The following is an 18570-nucleotide window of genomic DNA, read 5'->3' as shown; positions in this document are numbered from 1 at the left end:
AGCATCACTATGGGCCCATGTGGGAGAGGGGATGGGGTGGCCCGGCGCTCTTTAAGAAGAAGAGGAAGGGGAGACGGGAAGATCGAGTGGGAAGGAGCGAGACATGGGATGGAGAGGAAAAACAGGAGAGAGAGGGGAGAGGAAGCAATATAGGGAATAGAGAGAGAGAGGGAGAGGAAGAAAGAGAGAGAAACACACCAGATCATTATACCCTGACCGATGACACTATAAAAAATAAATTGTATTGATTGTAGCGATGATACTGTAGCCAGCGAGCACTGAGAGAAAAATGTACATTTTTGAGATGAGATTGAGATTGCTCATTTACGATAGAGTTGAACTGGTTTTGCAGGTGATTAGTTACAGAGGGCTCCCCAAAGAATAAGGGTCACTTGGAGCACTGATGGAGATATTGATGAAACATTAACAGCGTTCATGCTAAGCCATCTAGCAAAAGACTGAGCCTTTCATCCAGAATGTAAAAATCGAACCACACCCCTCTGTTCAATTAAGTTCCGTTTAATTCAGTAGAACTGATCTGAGTTCAATTTGGCTCTGTTCTGTACCTGACTTAATGGCTCATCGATATCATTATGTCTTGTGCTCTTACAGATGGGGAGTGTTTTGAGTACAAGTGGATGAGCAGCACGTGGTCAGGCTCCTCTCGTGTCACCTGGTGTCAGCGCTCTGATGGACTCAACGTCACAGGTAGGCACTACTAAACCTTCAATGGTGCCTTAATGCACTTCTTTCCATATGCCTTATTAGAGTTGACATCAAAGCCTAAAGATCTGACCAATCACATGCCATCTGATCCTTCTTTGGTGACCTTTGACCTACAGGAGGATGCCCCCCTATCAATCCTCCAGGAGATGACAACAACTCATGTGACCCGCCGTGTCAAATGCCAATGTCCTTCTGCACTGAGGTGAGCTGTTCACGGGTAGTTATCTATGTTGAGTGAGAGTGGTTCAGATTAGGTTTGTGCTCTGAACGCGTTGCACTTCAGTCCATTCTAGCATGGCCAGATAGTGACAAGCTGACAACCGTGGTTGTGTTTGAAAGCATTAATACCTGTCAAATCCTTGCTTCCTCCATCCTTGTCTCCTCAATTCCTTTCAAAGTGCATCAAAGGAGAGAATCCAAGAGAAACCTCCTCCTCCAATTAGCTTTGAAAGGATTTGAGGAAACAAGGACAGAGGAAGCAAGGATTCGACAGATAGTAACATATTCAGACACAGCAGTGAACAGTATGTGTGTAACACTGCCCTCTTCAGGCCGGCATGTGTATGTGCGAGGAGGGTTACACCGAGGTGATGTCCTCCAGTGGCCAGCTGAACCAGTGCTCCCCCATACCCATCCTGGAAATCCCCACAGCCTGGGACAAGAAGACTGACGTGAAGACCAGCCGTGCCATCAACCCCACCCTGCCTGCCACCATACAGCCTGGACGCACCGGACGCACCTGGTACCTGCAGCCCTTTGGACCAGGTGAACCAGCTACGTCACTAGCGTAGAAGTAGTGAACACACATTCAGTAGCTTGCAGGTGCAGAGTACAAAAAGTAAAACCCATGAAAGTTAGATAGATGCTGCGGGGGGCATTATTTCTTACAGATGCAGCTACATCAACCACAGTAAATAGCTTTTATAGCTTTTGGTTTATGAGAGTTACATTTCTGCACACACTTCTGACAATAGCAAATATAGCAAGAATGTAAAGTGATGGGAGGACCAGTTTGGACCAGAGGAATGTTTCTCTGCTACTCCTTCATCATGGCTAAATAAGTGCATGAAATGAAAAGGAAGCATGTGGCTGATGGTTTGTTAGATGCTGCAACAGGATTGCAGCCAATACAAGAGATACTATGTATTATGCTAATGTCCTGTACGCTCTTAGCTAATTTGCTTGGTTAACACCATAGTGCTTTCTGGTTAGAGTGCTGCATGTCACTGAGGCAGTAAGTGGCACTTGGGCTCTTATCATTTTCAACAGGTTGAGACTGTCTAGACATCTATGTCCTCCAAAGCACAATTCAGATCAACATTTTCAAAGCCAGAAACGAATGGAAACTAGACCCAGTCAGTCGTGTAGCCAGCTGAACTGACAGCTCTCCCTCCTCCACAGATGGCAAGCTGAAGACGTGGGTATATGGTGTAGCAGCGGGAGCCCTGGTACTGCTCATGTTCATAGTGTCTATGATATACCTAGCTTGGTGAGTCCGCTCTGATCTTGTCCTTTTTTACTCATCCATCCCTTCATCATTCATTAAAAAATCCCCGTAGTGATTTGTTTTGGTCCGATTTGATTTCAGATGTTGAACCCTTTCATTTAGTCATTAGTCGGTTCATCCCCCCCTCATCTTTTTGGTGTATTTATTGTTTTGTTGTTGTTTGTTTTGTTTTCTTCATGCCATCTGTCGCCAGCAGCAGTTACAGCGTCCTGCGCCGCCATCTTCAGGCCACCGAGTCCAACGCCAATGGGACGGTGGTCTGGATGGGCCAAAATGTACATGAGTTGACTTATACGTGCCCCGATTGCCAAGAGTTGGGTCAAAGCAGTAGCCAAAGCAGTGGCCAAAGCAGCAGCCAGGGCAGCGGCCAGGGCAGCAGCTAAAGAGTAGCTGCAGTGCCAACCGTTGACCCCTGACCTGTGACCCCTCCACCAGTGTCACATGACATGTCCCGCTTGACCAGCTGTGTGAAGTTGCTGGTGCAGGTGAGGTCCCAGGAAATCACCTTCTAGGGGTCCCTCATACTGTAGGTGGTAGGCTCCAGATAGAATCTGGTTGTAGGAAGTCTTCCGACTTTAGGATGACCTTACCTTCACCAAATCATTAACCGAAACCATTAGGGCAGTGGTTTCCAGACCCTAACACACCCAATTACTAATCAACGACTCAAGATGAAGATTAGTTAACTCAGAAGTGTTAGTGTTGGCCTGGAACAAAATATGTGACCAGGGTTAAGTGACTACTAATGTGACTACCATTGACTGATGGTAGTCAGCAGTCTAAGGCACTGCATCTCAGCGCAAGAGGCGTCACTATAGTACCTGGTTCGCATCCAGGCTGTATCACATCCGGCCATGATTGAGAGTTCCATAGGGCGGCGCACAATTGGCCCAGCGTCGTCTGGATTTGGCCGGTGTAGGCCGTCATTGTAAATAAGAATTTGTTCTTAACTGACTTGCCTAGTTAAATAAAGGTTAAATTAAAAAAATACATAAAAAATACAAATTCAACCCCATTAAGACTCATTCAGGCCTTTTCCTGTGGACTAATTTGTTTTCTTAAATGAAAAATGGCACAATGATGGTGCCATACTGCCCTCTGGTGGCCATGATAGATAGCTACTATATTTTAAAGCAGTAGCAACATTCCCCTGCTTTTATCAAATCCCCTCTGCCATCTCATCCCTGTTTATCCTCTATTTACCATACATTGTCACATACATTTATTATGGTGCTTACGTTTATAATGCACGGAACACCAATTGTTGAGGATGATCAAGTTCACACTACCATCAAGAAATATGCACACATGCAGTAGAAGTAAGCATTTATGCATGCATCTTTATGAGGCATTAATGATTGCAGGACAACAATCGTGCTTCTCTTTTCCTAGGATGGTGACATTTGTTAAATAGCTCTGTAATATTCTTGCACTGTCATAACCTATAGAAAAGGTACTTTATAACTCCGAGCCATAGAAGTCAAGTGAAGCATGGCCATAGACATTAATGCAAATGGACATACTAATACCTTTAACTTGCTTTTTATCTTTTTAATATGCCCATGTCTTCCCGAAATGTCAGTTTTATAGAGATATCGTTCATTTAGAACAAACGCAGCGATATGTTATAACTGACATTATAGTATGCCACTTTCTAGTGCTGCTGGTGTTTTACTTGCACTGTAGTGTACAGATTGTAAGGCAGGGTAACGTGTTGTCTACTCTTCCTCTTAGCAAAAAGCCAAAGAAACCAAAGAGACAGAGGCAGATGAACAACCGACTGAAACCTCTCACCCTAGCCTATGATGGGGACGCTGACATGTAGGACTCTGGGATAGCCTAGTCCTCCAGAGACCTGCCACACCTGCCGTAAAAACAAAGAGACATATCCCATCATCGGAAGGACAGGGATGTTTTCATCTGCAGATCAGAAGAAGAAGACCAACGGCCATCTTGAATCCATTTTGGGTCCTCATGAGTTAAATGGAGATTGGAATTGAGGAAACATTTCTCCACTTAGAGATATTTGGGTTTAGTCCATTTCAAGCAGCAGTTCTCCTTTTTCCCCCATTTTCTTTTGTGATATTTCCTTAAGCAAAAGCCTTCAAGGCCTCCACTCACTATGAGGAAAATGCCTTTTTTTGTTTGCCCTTTTTGCTTTCAAATGGAAGGGCTGCTGCAAAGAGACAAACTTTTTTCTCCTTGAACACAAACAGCACAAGCTCATTTCTTTGCTGTGTTTTCTGCTTGTCACTGAAACGTTGAGTAGCTGGAGGCTTAGGATGCACTGACGGTTCGCACGTTGCCAAAAGTCACCGCAGGGAAGGGGAGAAAATCTCCATGAAAAGGCTTGGATTCCTTTCCTTTCTGAATTTTGACTGAAATCTCCTTCTTCGGTCGCAAACAAAGAGATACTTTTGGTTTCCGGTTGATTCCTAGGCAGTGGACTATCTTGAAGGATAAACATATACAGACAGAGAACACAAGATGAGAAACAATCCCTGGTTACTGGATCTATTGCCTGTCTCCCTTTTGCTTTGTTTCAGGCACTATTATTGCACTACATTAGTGCAGCATGATATGCACATGATGACTTATACGTTGTATTGCCATAGAACATTGCCTCTCTTAAGACACAACCATATGCAGTTGGAAATAAAATGTGAAAATAATAGGCATTTTCAAGACCATGGATACATGATAACTGCAGATGATGTCTACATTCTATAACACAGGGGGTGTGAATCAATAGTAAATATGTATAGATTTTATTTTGTCACAACTCGTTTTGTTTTTGGTCCAGTATCTTTTGTGGTCTATATACTGTAGTTTGCTTGGTATTGTCCCTCTCTCTGCCTGAATGAAATCGAATAGACAACTTAAATGAGGACCATTGATTCTGTTCTTGCTTACAATGAGATATTTCCAATGGTTTAAATGTTGTAAATATGAAACATAGTCCATATGTACATGGAAGATAAATGGGCAAATGGATTTTCTTATTTTTTCGATAACTTGTTTCGCAAAAAACAAAACCCTTTTGAAGCTAAAACGATGTGTGTGACTACTATTGTATTTTTGTCTAACTTCTAATGTCACGCAAACCTAACTTCTGCCTTATTGTCAATGATCAACTATCTACAGTACCATATACATTCATGAAACCAACATATTTAATAATGGGTGCAGCACAGGTTTATACTGTATGTCATTGATTCATGTGATGAATGATTGATGAATTGGGTGATTGATGAATTTAGACGGAAGTTGAACAGTACCATTTTCTTGGACAAAGGCTCTAGGAACACTACAGTTGTTTTCAGTTCTGAATTCTTAAGACTATCGAAAAATCCTTTTTCACAATGACCCATATCATAGTGCCCTTAGACATATGATAATGATGCAGTTTGTTCTCTCGGCGTACAATATTACATCATATATTCTGTATATATTGAGGTCCATCTAAGCAGCCTTCATTAAGTATATGAATACAGAGGAAATATGACGCCGCTGTTCTACAGTGGCAGAATTCGACCACTGCCTGATCGCTAGAAGAACAGCTGATGAGGAGAATGTTTACTTTTTGTCAGTTTTCCTTGTAAAAAATACCATTTTTTTTTTTTTTTTTTTTAAAGGTCAACATATGTGAACATTTCTTTTGTATTGCACAGAAATGTTTAGTTTGAATATTGCAGTGGGTGTATGATATTACAGATGGGGGTTCTCTTGAAGCAAGTTGTGTGTTGTAAAAAATAAGACTCCGTCGTTTTGTAAAGATTGTTTATATATGTATCGGAAGTATTACTAAAAATAAATGAAGAAAATGTTCTAAACATACTAAGTTACAGTGAAAATGTTGATTGATGCCTTTCTAGAGTGTGCTGTCATTATGTTAGATGTACCACTAGATGTCTCTCTAGACACAAATGAAAAGTTATATTGCAAGGCACTCTTGCAGTCTCCTTTCCAACTCTCTCTTTCTACCTCCTCTCTCTCTCCCTCTTCCTGCCTCGCTCCTTCCCTTCCTCGCTCTCCTCTCTCTCTCTTTCTCTCTCTCGGTTTCTCCCTCTTCCTCCCTCTCTCTCCCCTCTTACTCGCCTCTCTGTCTCTCCCTCTTCCTGCCTCTCTCCCTCCCTCCCTCCCTCTCTCTCTCTCTCTCTCTCTCTCTCTCTCTCTCTCTCTCTCTCTCTCTCTCTCTCTCTCTCTCTCTCTCTATCCCTCCCTCTCGCTCTCCCTCTCTATCCCTCTCTCTCTCTTTGCCTCTTTCTCTCTTCTCTTTCTCTCGCTCTATAAAACATCACATCACACTGACAATCAGACCTACAAGCACTACCATTCACGCAACACCGCCACTAATCCTGCCACAAAGAACGTATCATTCATATCTTCCAATAGACAAAACATAGACAGAGCATTTGATTTTCAACCCTCAGTCAATCTGAAGATTGATCCCTGCTATTTGCTCCAGGGTCTTTTTCAGGTTTCCTTTTGTCATTTATCTCTAGTTGTGGCATTTTTACCTAGTCAATTCGATTTTTTTCAAGAAAGGGTTTTGCGTACAGGTTGGCATGAAAAGTGAAGGACTACCAAGAGGAATGAAGTCCACATGTTGGTGCCTTGTTCTCCTGTCACTCATTTCTATGGTAAGTTGAGTTTTTGTTGTAAATTCTCTAGTATTTTTTCTGTCTTTTGAAATCTTGAGTTCAAAGCTACCAGCTAAATGTACAGATGTTGTCTGTGCCATAGCATTTTTCCAAAGATCTTTTTACTCACAAGTGTTTGGTAAATGTATATGCTGCATACATATTTTGAGTATACTTTTCAGCACCTTGGAGAGCACCAGTCTTTGATTTTACTCTTAAAGGGAAATGTCACCATATTTCAACTTCATATTCATCATCTCCAGCACCAACCCAACATCAACATATGTGAAAATGGCGCGTCTCTATGTTTTGTAGTAAAGAAGATAGAGGAAGAAAAGTGTCTCCAATGACATCATCAACCAATTAGTAGACAATTAGTAGGCAATGCATACTAACAATTGGTTAAAATCACAAGATGCACACGGACGATGTCAATGGAAACACTTATCTTCCTTTATGTTTTTTTACTACAAAACATAGAAACGTGCCATTTTCCCATATATTGATGTTAGGTTGGTGCTGGAGATGATGAATATGAAGTTGAACCACTGTGAAATTTCCCTTTACATCTTTATCTCATCTATTGTTTTAATAGATGTACTATTGTGTTGTGGGCAGAGGGAAACATTTTGTCATTCCCATTCCGATGGTTGTAGATCTAATTTGAATCAATCAACTCAGATTACTCTCCCATTTGAGTCACTCAATTCCGTTGAAAAGTACTAGTGCTTGACATTTCACCTTTTGAGAAGCTTGACATAATATCTTTATTGTTATGCCATCACAGTTTCTGACATCCCAATTGTGTTAATCTTCTGGTACGTAGTAACCCTGCATGAGGTAAATCTGTCAACAGACAAGCAAGAGAAACAGGCCCAAATTGTCTCTTACACATTATTTGAACTTAATCTCACAAAGTTGACTAATCTTCAGTAGTTACCTTGGGTTATCAGCACTTCATTTGCATAGTGATTGAGATAAGTCAATTAATAATAATTGTTTCTACGACTTAACTCCCATTATCGAATTTAATTCGCAGTCTTGAAAATGATGAACTCAATTTCACACTTGACTAGGCTCACTAATCATTTTATCCCCTGAACTAATGAAGCCTTCTCTTTTTTAAGGAACACTTTTATTCAGTGGATTATGATGCAATTATATTAAACTAATACTAAATTACTGTAAAATGTCATTACAGTACTGTAAACATGAAGTGTTGGAGGTATAGAAAGTGTTTACTCTCAATTGTACCACTTGATGTGAATGTTTTTCCAGGCTTCGCCTCCAAATTGCTTCGCCATGCTTTAATGGGGTGCTCATAATTGTTTCGTGCTCGGCGCATCCTAAACTCTAGCCTCGAGCTCCTTCGACAGATTGACAGACCCATGGGAACCTCGCAAACTTATTTTGGACGCCTTTGAACCAACTCGTGTGTGAAATAATATGATTATGTATTTATCCTCTGGGTGAGTTGGAGAAACTAGTGGCTTTTTTTTTGTTGCCACGATAATACCCTCAGTCCAACTACTGACCGTTTTGATCCTCTACAGACCTCACGGCGATAATACCGCCCTAAGTTTGCTATGTTTGATAGTCTATCATTCTATTTCACACCTATTTGAGATGTCTTGAGATGCCTCACTCTAAAGCCCATAATCTTTGACCCCCTCAGGTAACAGTGGGGGTAACATGGAGACCGAGCTTTCTGGTGATTTCACGTTGATCGCTGTTCATCTCGGAGAATGCTATAGCTGATCCATGAAAACATCAGAGAAAGAAAATCCTACATTTTCCAACATCAATTTGGATATCAGTACAACCAAACGATCCCCTAAAAAAGTGATGGCCAGCTCCCCCAGGAGAGCTACTGATTAGTAGAATCAAGTGTTAGATTAGGGCTAGAACAAAACCCTGCTGGGAGTAGCTCTCCAGGAGAAGAGTAGGCCACATCTGCCCTAAAACATATCCCTGGAGATGTATACAGTCTTACTGCGCTTAGATCCAATTCCATTCGGCTCACTGAACGATGGAATCATGTCCCTGCGGACTCACAGATTCTGAATGGTTCTGATTGACCAGTGCTGTAAGGTGCTCTCTGAGATTCATTTAGGCACATATGGTAGCTGAGAGTTGAAAGGGACCTCAAGTATGTCATGTCAGTGAAGAACCTTTATATGCTAAATAGAAGGTGTGGATTGGCCATGATTCTTGAATGTATATTGATTAATCAACATGGTGCAATTTTGTTTCACTAGAACACAAAATCCTGAGCCAAGATATGGTAAACAAACCACTCCAACTACCTAAACAAGATGGACGACATTGTTGCTTTGAATAAGAATAGAGATAGCTGGTTCCAACCATTCCAGCTCTAATGACTGTTTAACCGGAAGTGTCAGCTAGTCTCAGCACCCAGAATTAACTTCATTTAGTTGCTAAAATGGTAACAGTCTGTCAGAAGAGACAAGTCTGCCCCAGAAACCCCCCTAAGAGTTCCAGCTGCAGTACCATTTCAGTGAATGAAAGCTCAAACATTTTTAATAGTCTCTCCTAGGTGTTTTTTAGCTACCAAGGTTGTCTTATCAGTACAAGACATTGTTGTTATATTGGGATTTTAACCTATAGCATATCCTCCTTATCTTAAGGGAAGCTACTGTACAGTACCATACTTTATCTTCCTCTATCTAGGGAAAGGATGCCTTAACAGGAAGAGATAACATTCAGGTTCATCCATCTACTGTGTTTACCACATTATGACCATGGGTATTTTCAATAGGACTCGCTAGGGTATTTCCAATAAGGTTTTAACAGGGTATGTCCTCCATGATAAAATCATCCCAGCATTTGTGTAATCATGTGCAGGAATTCTGGTTTGTTTGAGGCCACAGGTAAGATTGACAGAAAGTGAGATTTAGAACTGGCTGATGAGCAATGCCTCACATTTTTCAAATTCACCCCAGTACAGCTGTTGGTGACAACCTGTTTCTCCACCTCCATTTAACACCAGCGAAACATTTTTAATTTTCTGTCTTCTCCGTCTCACATGCTCTCAAACAGAGCGAGGTAATCTTGGCCTTTTCCCCTGTTTCCACAGACAAGGCTGCCTTGATGTAAATGTTGGTTTAGTCAGGAGAGCCTTGATTTGCCTAATCTCTGTCGTGTGGATTACAGGTTGGTTATAATCTGTGAATTGGGGTCTCTGCGAACGTGACATGGAGCCCTCTAATCCCGACCATGACAGTTTGCGCAGGCTGTCAGGTGCTTCAGATGAAAACTAATTGGATGTCAGTGTTGAACCCAGTATAATAACCCTCATGACAAGACAGTAAGGACCAAGCTAGCTCTCAAGAAAATGTTGGGAATTTAAGATGTACCCTATACAGTGTAATTGTGCATATGATTGCTTAGGAGAATCATGTCTGAATCAAGTAAATGGGATATATGTTGTGAGATCCTTATTTTATTTTCCAGGTCGCCCTCGCAAAATAAGCTTTTAACCTTGAGTCTTTCTCCTGGTTAAATAAAGGTTAAATGAGAGAGAGAAAAAAATGGTTGGCTGTCCTTCCAAGTAGGGGGAATCCATTGAGATTGAGCTTCAGTCATTTAGCAGCACAGGTAATTACAGCTCTATGAAAGCTATTTTTCATTTGGTCATTGGAGACCCCACTGCTAATGAATCAGGAAAGAGAAAGCCTTGGGAAATAAATGGGGCTTATTTGAATTATGGGTCATACTTCCTATTCAATGAAACTGAAGCACTCAACCTTTCCTATTTCTTTTCAGATGGAGAACGCAAATGTATAAGTTAAAGAACATTGCAGCGACATTTCCTTAGTGCAAAATAATTGTGCGAAGTGCAAAAAAATACCAATTATTTAACCAGAGTTTAGTAAACTGTCCCCTTTATAACTCACATTGCTGAAGAAAAATTTGAAATTAAATCAAGATGGCAGATTATAATTTTTTCCCCCATAGTTTTCATGTTCAATGTATGAAGTCATATTTGGTCCAAAACAAAGATGAGATTGAAATTAGGCTTGAGCACCACAAATGACCTTTTTCAAATGAAGTATTCTATGTCCAAATCCAACATGCATTCGCTCTATAACTGTTGCAATATACAGACTACCCTACCGCAATGTCATCCAGTGAACTTTGTGAAAGAGAGAAGACCTTATTCTCCTAGTATTGATCTGAGGTAAAGGTACAAGATGTAAGACTTTGCCCAGATAGATCTGCTGTCACGTTCCACAGATGGGGTTAGGCCATCACTGTCACCATTCTTCGTGAAGAGCAGTGGGAATCTTAGCCCTGTCATCTGTATTATTATGAGGGCCGGAGTAAAGGAATCATCAATCAACCGTTCAGGGTACATTCAGCAGGTAATAGTCTGGTGTTGCATCACGTCTGTAGGCCACTGAATAAACGCTTCAGTCATCTATATGTATGGCAGGATTGGAATATCCTTACTCTTGATAAAGGACACTGTGTTCATATGAGGCAATTGTGTCATGCACTGAATTTGTCACATATTCTTTCTATATCCATTAGTCACGACCTTCAGCATCACTGAATTTCAAATGGGAATTGACTTTATTGCCATTTCAGACCTACAGTTCATGTATGATCTATTGGTATAAAACAAAACAATGGCATATCAAGGACATATCACTTTTTATCCTACACAGCAGGCTTATTAATGGTTTAAGCCAATCACGGCATGCCTGTTGTGTTTCATCATTGATATAGGATTGTAATGTCTCTTTGTTTTCCACAGGTTACAAGTGCCCATTCATCTGCTTCTGGAAGTTCAGACGTTCTGAAGTCAGAGAGACCAAAGTCAAGAGCTAAGGACCTCTGGACAACAGACACCAGCAAGGACTTATCCATCAGTCGTCTGCTCTCCCAGAGCTTTTATGACAAGAACTTGTCTGGCCTGGATCTGAACTATGACAAGTTGGAACCGTACTCTAAACAGGAGCTCTGGGACTGGCTCCACAACACCTCTAGCCTTCATGACCCCCGCTCCCGATCCAAGAGGAGACCCATCGTCAAGACAGGAAAGTTCAAGAAGATGTTCGGCTGGGGCGACTTCCACTCCAACATCAAGACAGTGAAGCTCAACCTGCTGATCACCGGGAAGATCGTAGACCACGGCAACGGCACGTTCAGCGTCTACTTCCGCCACAACGCTACGGGCCAGGGCAACGTGTCGGTGGGGCTGGTGCCGCCCACCAAGGCCGTGGAGTTCCAGCTGCAGCAGTCGACGGTCCTCAAGCCCAAAGACACCAAGCTGTTCAACTGCAGGGTGGAGTACGAGAAGGTGGAGAAGGGCACCAGGAAGTCGCTGTGTTCCCACGATCCCTCGCAGAGCTGCCCTCAGGAGCAGACCCAGAGCCATGTGTCCTGGCTGTGCTCCAAGCCCTTCAAAGTCATCTGCATCTACATCTCCTTCTACAGCACCGACTACAAGCTGGTGCAGAAAGTGTGTCCGGATTACAACTACCACAGCGATACTCCCTACCTCCCCACCGGGTGATTGGCTGAGCGGCTAAGGGAAAGGAACAGAGACAGACAGGGCATTCGCTCCTGAGAGGTGTCAGTTGATTTGAGCTAGGCTGGCACGGCCCTCAATAGAACAGGGGAGGATGCTTTACTGTCGGAACAGAACTGTTAAAAGGTATTATTAAAGCCAATGCATCCCTGCTGCTTGTGAGATCGCTACACTGAGCAGACCTTCCCTATGGCCATTGTAAGAGCATTTAGGACGCAAAATTTCCTGGCTTGGCATACTTTTTACTCATGTATTTTGACCCTCTACAGTAGCTATAAGAAAGTGCTCAGCCGGAGCCTTCTCTGAAGATTTGTCATTATGTAAATAATAACTGATAAAGCCCACTTTATTCTATTAGAAACGGGTTTCGGTCTTCTAATTGTGTGTTGATAGAATAGCATTTTTCATTTTCCTTCTCTCTCATTGTCCATTTCTGTTTGTCACTGGTGATTACAAAGCGGAAATGAAATAGGTAGATGCCGACTTACTGTGAAGGAAAGTGTCAGAACGCATTAAGACGTGCCATCTATTTCGTTGCATGTTTGTATCTGTATGACAGCCAGAAATACAGATCCTTCCAAAAAAAAATATTTTTCAGTCTCAGTGAATTATTAAAACATCAACATGGGGAAAATACACACTAAATAGCAGGCATCTCGGATCTAGGCTACATTTAATAAGAACAATTATATCAAAAAAACATTTCCTACAGATAAACACTGAGTACACCTAACATTAGGAACACCTTCATAATGTTGATTTGCACCCCCTTTTGCCCTCAGAACAGCCTCAATTTTTCAGGGCATGGACTCCACAAGGTGTCAACCCGTTCCACAGGTATGCTTGCCCATGTTGACTCCAATGCTTCCCACAATTGTGTCAAGTTGGCTGGGTGTCCTTTGGATGGTGGACCATTGTTGATACACACAGGAAACTGTTGAGCATGAAAAAGCTAGCAGTGTTGCAGTTCTTGACACAAACAAGTGTGCCTGCCACCTACCATACCCAGTTCAAAGGCACTTAAATATTTTGTCTTGCCCATTCACCCTCTGAATGGCACACATACACAATCCATGTCTCAATTGTTTCAAGGCTTAAAAATCCTCCTTTAACCGGTCTCCTCCCTTTCATCTACACTGATTGAAGTGGATTTAACCAATTCCATCAATAAGGGATCATAGCGTTCACCTGGATTCACCTGGTTAGTCTATATCATAGAAAGAGCAGGTGTTCTTAATGTGTTGTATACTCAGTGTACATTGTTTTTGGTAGATAACAAAGAACAAAATGTTAGCAATGGTTTTCAGCTCTGACATTGATGCCATGTTGATAGCAATCTCTTGCCCTCAGTTATATCCTATCCGACACAAGTTAATGCAGAGTAAATCAGATCAATGGAGGACTTTCATTCATTATGGATCTAAGTGTATTTCAATATTTAAAAAAGAACCATTTATGTTTGCCCCATGAGGAAAAAACACAGTAAAGAGTCCCCACTCTGTTCGCTATAAAACATTAAACCAATGAAATCAAAGGAAGTTACAGCATAAAATGTGCTGCTTGCCAGAGGACATGTATTAAACTGCAGGGACATCTCTCCACACATAACAACCAATGCTGACATCAATAACGCAAATTCTGGATGATGATGATGATGTAATAACACTATACGATAATGATACTGGATATTCGATTTGGCCATTGAGCTTTCATTATGCAAATGTGATGCTTGTAGCTGATTGTGAAACATCTCTGAGAACCATCACTGTGATTGTCATCCCTGTGTGAGACAATAATGTCTGGGAATTACACTGACACACAATGTGAATAGAAATCCTTTATGAGGTTGATAGCCACCTTGAGGTGTAGTTCTTTATGCGGTTTGCATTGTACTAACTAGTCTAACTAGTCAACTACTACCGGGTATTTCAGTACTGTACACTTGCACACAGACTCGTTTGTTGTTGACACAACTGAAAAATGAAATGGAAGATTTGACAAGGTACTTTATAAGAAATAGGTTTTGTTTCCTGTGAAGAGAGGGGCCTATGTGATAAGAGAGTCTGAACAGGGATTTATGATGTGAATGAACAAAGCTGACAGAAATAAACGTTAACATTTGACTCATAAATTGAGAGCAGTTATCTGTCATCATGGCTACTGGATGACAAATGTTTCAGATTATATTATTCGAGTGGGTCTTCCATTTTTATAAAGAGTCATTTTCTGTATAAGATCAGTTAAATATGTTGCCAAACTGGACACTCGTCTTCATTTTGTGTAATACATTATACTTGATTTATGGCTAATTATTATTTCTTTGAAATATATATATGAATTCAACTGCACTCTTTTGTGATGGGCCATGTCCGATAGTTGCACTTGGTTCTGAGTCTAAGCTCTATCTGGTACCATTTCTATGAAGGAAACTCTCCATCTGTAATATACTACTGCATGATTAACACAAGGCTTTTAATGAGTGAATTATCCCCCATCCCAGATCCAGTCCGTTGGTGCAGTTGTCCTGGGCCATAGCCGTACACCAAGCCTCTGGTCTCCTCCTGCTCTCAGATACCTTCCTGATTAATGTGGTCTGGGGAACTGTCACAAATGGCAGATAGAATCAGGGGATTTCTCCTTCAGACTCCCAATGACACCCAGCAGCTGCAGGAGTAAACAGATGACTAACCACTGGCCTTTTGGCAGCCATTGGAGACTGGGAGGAGGAGGAGACCTGTAAACATTGCCTTGACATTTAGGTGGATTAAAAAGTTATTGGGATCCTGCTCTCCTGGTGTCGGAGGTAGTTGGCTCCGTAATTAATTGTGTCTTGTTTTTTTTCAAGAAGCTAAGCTAAAAGCATGCTAAGTATCATGCTTGTTGCAGTCCTTCAATTACTATATGTAGGGCTAGGTACACTTGTTTAGCCTAGCTCTTTATCTGATATGACGTCTATATTAGTGGCCAAATAGCACATCACTCATAAACAGATAATCAGATGGGATGTCAAATGACTTATTTGAGTATGTGCAATTGGCATCTAATTCCAGAGTAATTCATTATTGTCATTTCATATCTTGTTATGTTATTGCAGAATTCATGTTGTGTTTTGCTTTGAATCTGTGGTGTTAATTTCTGTGTGAAATACTGACGTATTAAAGCTCTAGCAGACAATGGCTTGTGGTTTTTGAATTACAAATGAATTGCTCTCGTCCAAACGCTATTACTATCCTGGAAATGAAAGCTCACTCATTGTGAACGTCTCATATCAGGTAAAACTAGAGAGAATTAATTAAACTTTGTCATTTTAATTGCTTTAGTGACAGCTGTCCTTTGGTGATGGAGCTATCCTAATGCACATACTGTGGCTTGTCAATTACTTTCCCAGTGAATAGATTAAAAAGCCACAGAGGATAGGATCGTTTCATTAGTCTGGATTAATGCCCCTGGGCAGAACTAGGTATGAACACTTCGCCCCTAAATATGCTGCAAAATGAACACTACTATTTAGCCCATCTGAATAGAATGAATTGTGGCAACATGAAATTAAGTTTACGCTCTATTAATCCTGTCAAACTGCTCGTGCAGCAATATTTGACATGCTAAACTTTTGTCACTCAGTTCCAGGCAAATTGTTGCCATTTGGAGAAGGACGTAATTCTATTCAACATTCAACTGTATGAAGAGAATTCATATTTGACATAATTTGAGTGCAATTGGCCCACCATATGAACATCTGTCTGTGCTACTCTCTGGAACAGTAGGCTTCTACACCTACACATTCTCACATTATATTCATTAAGACCGTTTCTGAAGCTATTTTTACATGTTCATGTTGTCAGCTGGTACATTTTTCAAACTCTGTATGGATATTTCCAAAAGCTTTCACTGTAACTCAGAGCAGGTCAACTATTACTCAACCTATTGCTTCAATAGACTAAAGAGAATCAAGCCATGAATCAAATGTTCCATAGAGGGCTTTCTAAAGGTGACTTGAGGAAGCATTTTCAATTGGACATTTTTACCACATTAATCAAATTCACATTCTGATCATAGGGACAATGACCCAATTTAGCGTAATAGTTACACAGCTGGGTATACAATATTATACTTACACATTACGCTAAGTAGGGCTGAATCGTTCTGATGTAGCATCAATGGTAAGTGTGAAATTGTGTGATCTAAAGCAGACACCTAAGTAAGTATTGACGTTTTGAAGTTAAGGATCCATTGGCTTCTGTAATTTACATGAGGCTTAAGTGGATTACATGCCTCTCACACATTCCTCTACCCATCATCTGTGTTAGCCCTCCAATCAGCAGGGACAATGTAGCCGTATTTCCCTGCTACCCGTTATGTATTGCCAGCGAGAGGAGAAGAGGCTGAGCTCAGCTCCCTTGTCTGAATATGTTTGGCCCCATTTCAATTACAGAAAAAAAACATATCCAGACATGGAAATAAAAGTATTTATGATTCATGACCAGTTGATGTATAAAGTGCCATGTTTACTTTTAACTACTCTGCTGCTACTCCGCCTTGGATATTCTGGCAATGAAACAATCAGGGTCGGCATGTTTTTGAGCTGGGGGTTAGTTTTCAATTGATTTATATCTCTAGAACCACTCCTCCTACCTCTACCGCTAAAGGTGAGATAGAAAGGCAGTGTTTGTGACAGAGATGGACTAGGTGCTACGCAGAGAGAGAGAGATGATGCACTTAAAAAATGCATCACCATTAAATCAAGGCTCAACCTTGAATGAGTCAAACTCTGTGCCAACACAGTGACGTGAATTCTGCCCTCAGTGTCACATAGCATGCCAAACAGTGTGGGGATGGAACTAGCCAGGCAATGGCATTAACAGATAGTGCTTTACTTTCCCTGACAAAGGCTTTTATTTTTTGTACAGTGAAATTCAGAGAAACGATGACAAGACTTGATTTCAATGTCATTCGACCTATTAAAAGCAAATATTCTTGAGTAGTTTGAACATTAAGAGTGCTTGTCACATCTGTTCCAAGAGTAACTGACAACCATTAACTGTTGATAAGAAGGGATCCAAAATACAATATCCCAATCTAACGCTCAACATCAACACTTGGTGAAACACACAACATGCACATCACTGGTTGTGTGTGGCTGGGACTTGAAAGCCTGCTGAAAATGGGACCGTATTGCAGTGTAGTAAAGTGCATGGACAATTCCCATGAAGGGGAAGGGATTATGGATTTTGGCCTCTAAGCTGCCTGGATGCCCAGTGAGGATGTATCTGTACTACAGACTAATCTTCAAACACAAGCAGAAGAAGTGATGAACCATGACTGGGCACTGAGGAGTTCGGCTTGGAATCTGGATCATGTTCTAGTGACAAACTGAGGAAAGGTAGAGAGAAACAGACACTACTTTGTAACAAAGATGGGCAGAGACGTTTAGGTTAAAAAAAGGGTTTAACTGGTCATTACTCTAGAGAGAAAGAAATGTTGGAAAGCACTGGGTTTTGGCACAAAGCCTTTATCAGGACTTCTCTCTCCATCTGTAAGAGTCGAGATACAAGGCTGGTAAAATGCACATAATGCTTATAAGACTGGTCAGGAGAGTCTTGTGGTCAAGTATGCTGTGTAAAATATGGACCTAGGTTTTTATACATCTCATTTGTATCGTTTTAATCTGGCATAAAGCCTAGGTCCATCATGAGAAGGTATGAGAGTGGAATTTGTGACTCCCAACCTATGGATTAATAAAAACGACCAATCTACATGAACAATCTAGAATCCAGACATAGCTTTACTGTACAGCAGATACAGAGATAAGAGTAGTGCATTATGGTTCTCAGTAAATGCCATGGTTCCTTATCATCAAGCTTAACTTCAGAGAGAAAGGTCAATTGGGCAATTGTTAGTAACCTATCAAGGCAGGAAGTCCATTTGGGCGTCAGGGGATCTGGAGGAGTGGAAACCTCTATAGTGACAAACTTCATTTTCATGTTGACCCAGTGTACTGGGAAATAATATGCCGTTTGTTGGTTGCAGACACAAACCAATTTGCTCAATTAGTCGTTAATTGTGACATTTGCTAATGTAGCAGAGACTGTGAGAGGGTAGAGGGAAGTATTTTAACAAAGAACAAGACTGTGACAAGG

The 18570-nt window shown here is 41.2% G+C and overlaps 2 protein-coding genes across 2 annotated transcripts in view; both read left to right on the top strand.

Annotated features, from left to right (window-relative positions):
- The window catches only part of LOC139564180 (thrombospondin type-1 domain-containing protein 7A-like), a 110577-nt gene extending 104507 nt beyond the window's left edge, over nt 1–6070 (top strand). The window contains exons 25-29 of the mRNA XM_071383440.1: nt 613–708; nt 843–928; nt 1278–1491; nt 2128–2215; nt 3968–6070. Coding sequence (XP_071239541.1) covers nt 613–708; nt 843–928; nt 1278–1491; nt 2128–2215; nt 3968–4058 — 575 coding nt within the window. The 3' untranslated portion in view covers nt 4059–6070. The remainder of the gene's footprint in view (nt 1–612; nt 709–842; nt 929–1277; nt 1492–2127; nt 2216–3967) is intronic.
- A 426-nt stretch (nt 6071–6496) lies between these two features.
- LOC139564350 (neurexophilin-1-like) lies at nt 6497–15607 on the top strand. The gene is made up of 2 exons (XM_071383816.1): nt 6497–6876; nt 11657–15607. The coding sequence occupies exons 1-2, from the start codon at nt 6802–6804 to the stop codon at nt 12416–12418; spliced, it is 837 nt and encodes a 278-aa protein (XP_071239917.1). The 5' UTR covers nt 6497–6801; the 3' UTR covers nt 12419–15607.
- Nucleotides 15608–18570: the final 2963 nt, after the last annotated feature.

Source organism: Salvelinus alpinus, chromosome 35 (genome assembly GCF_045679555.1).
Source record: "Salvelinus alpinus chromosome 35, SLU_Salpinus.1, whole genome shotgun sequence".
NCBI lineage: Eukaryota > Metazoa > Chordata > Actinopteri > Salmoniformes > Salmonidae > Salvelinus > Salvelinus alpinus.
This window is presented reverse-complemented; position numbering and strand designations above follow the sequence as displayed.

Excerpts from the sequence above, each read along its gene's own strand:
- LOC139564350 (XM_071383816.1), top strand. The coding sequence starts at position 6,802 with ATGAAAAGTGAAGGACTACCAAGAGGAATGAAGTCCACATGTTGGTGC. Across the intron at positions 6,877-11,656 it reads TCCTGTCACTCATTTCTATG|GTTACAAGTGCCCATTCATC; the intron begins GTAAGTTGAGTT and ends TGTTTTCCACAG.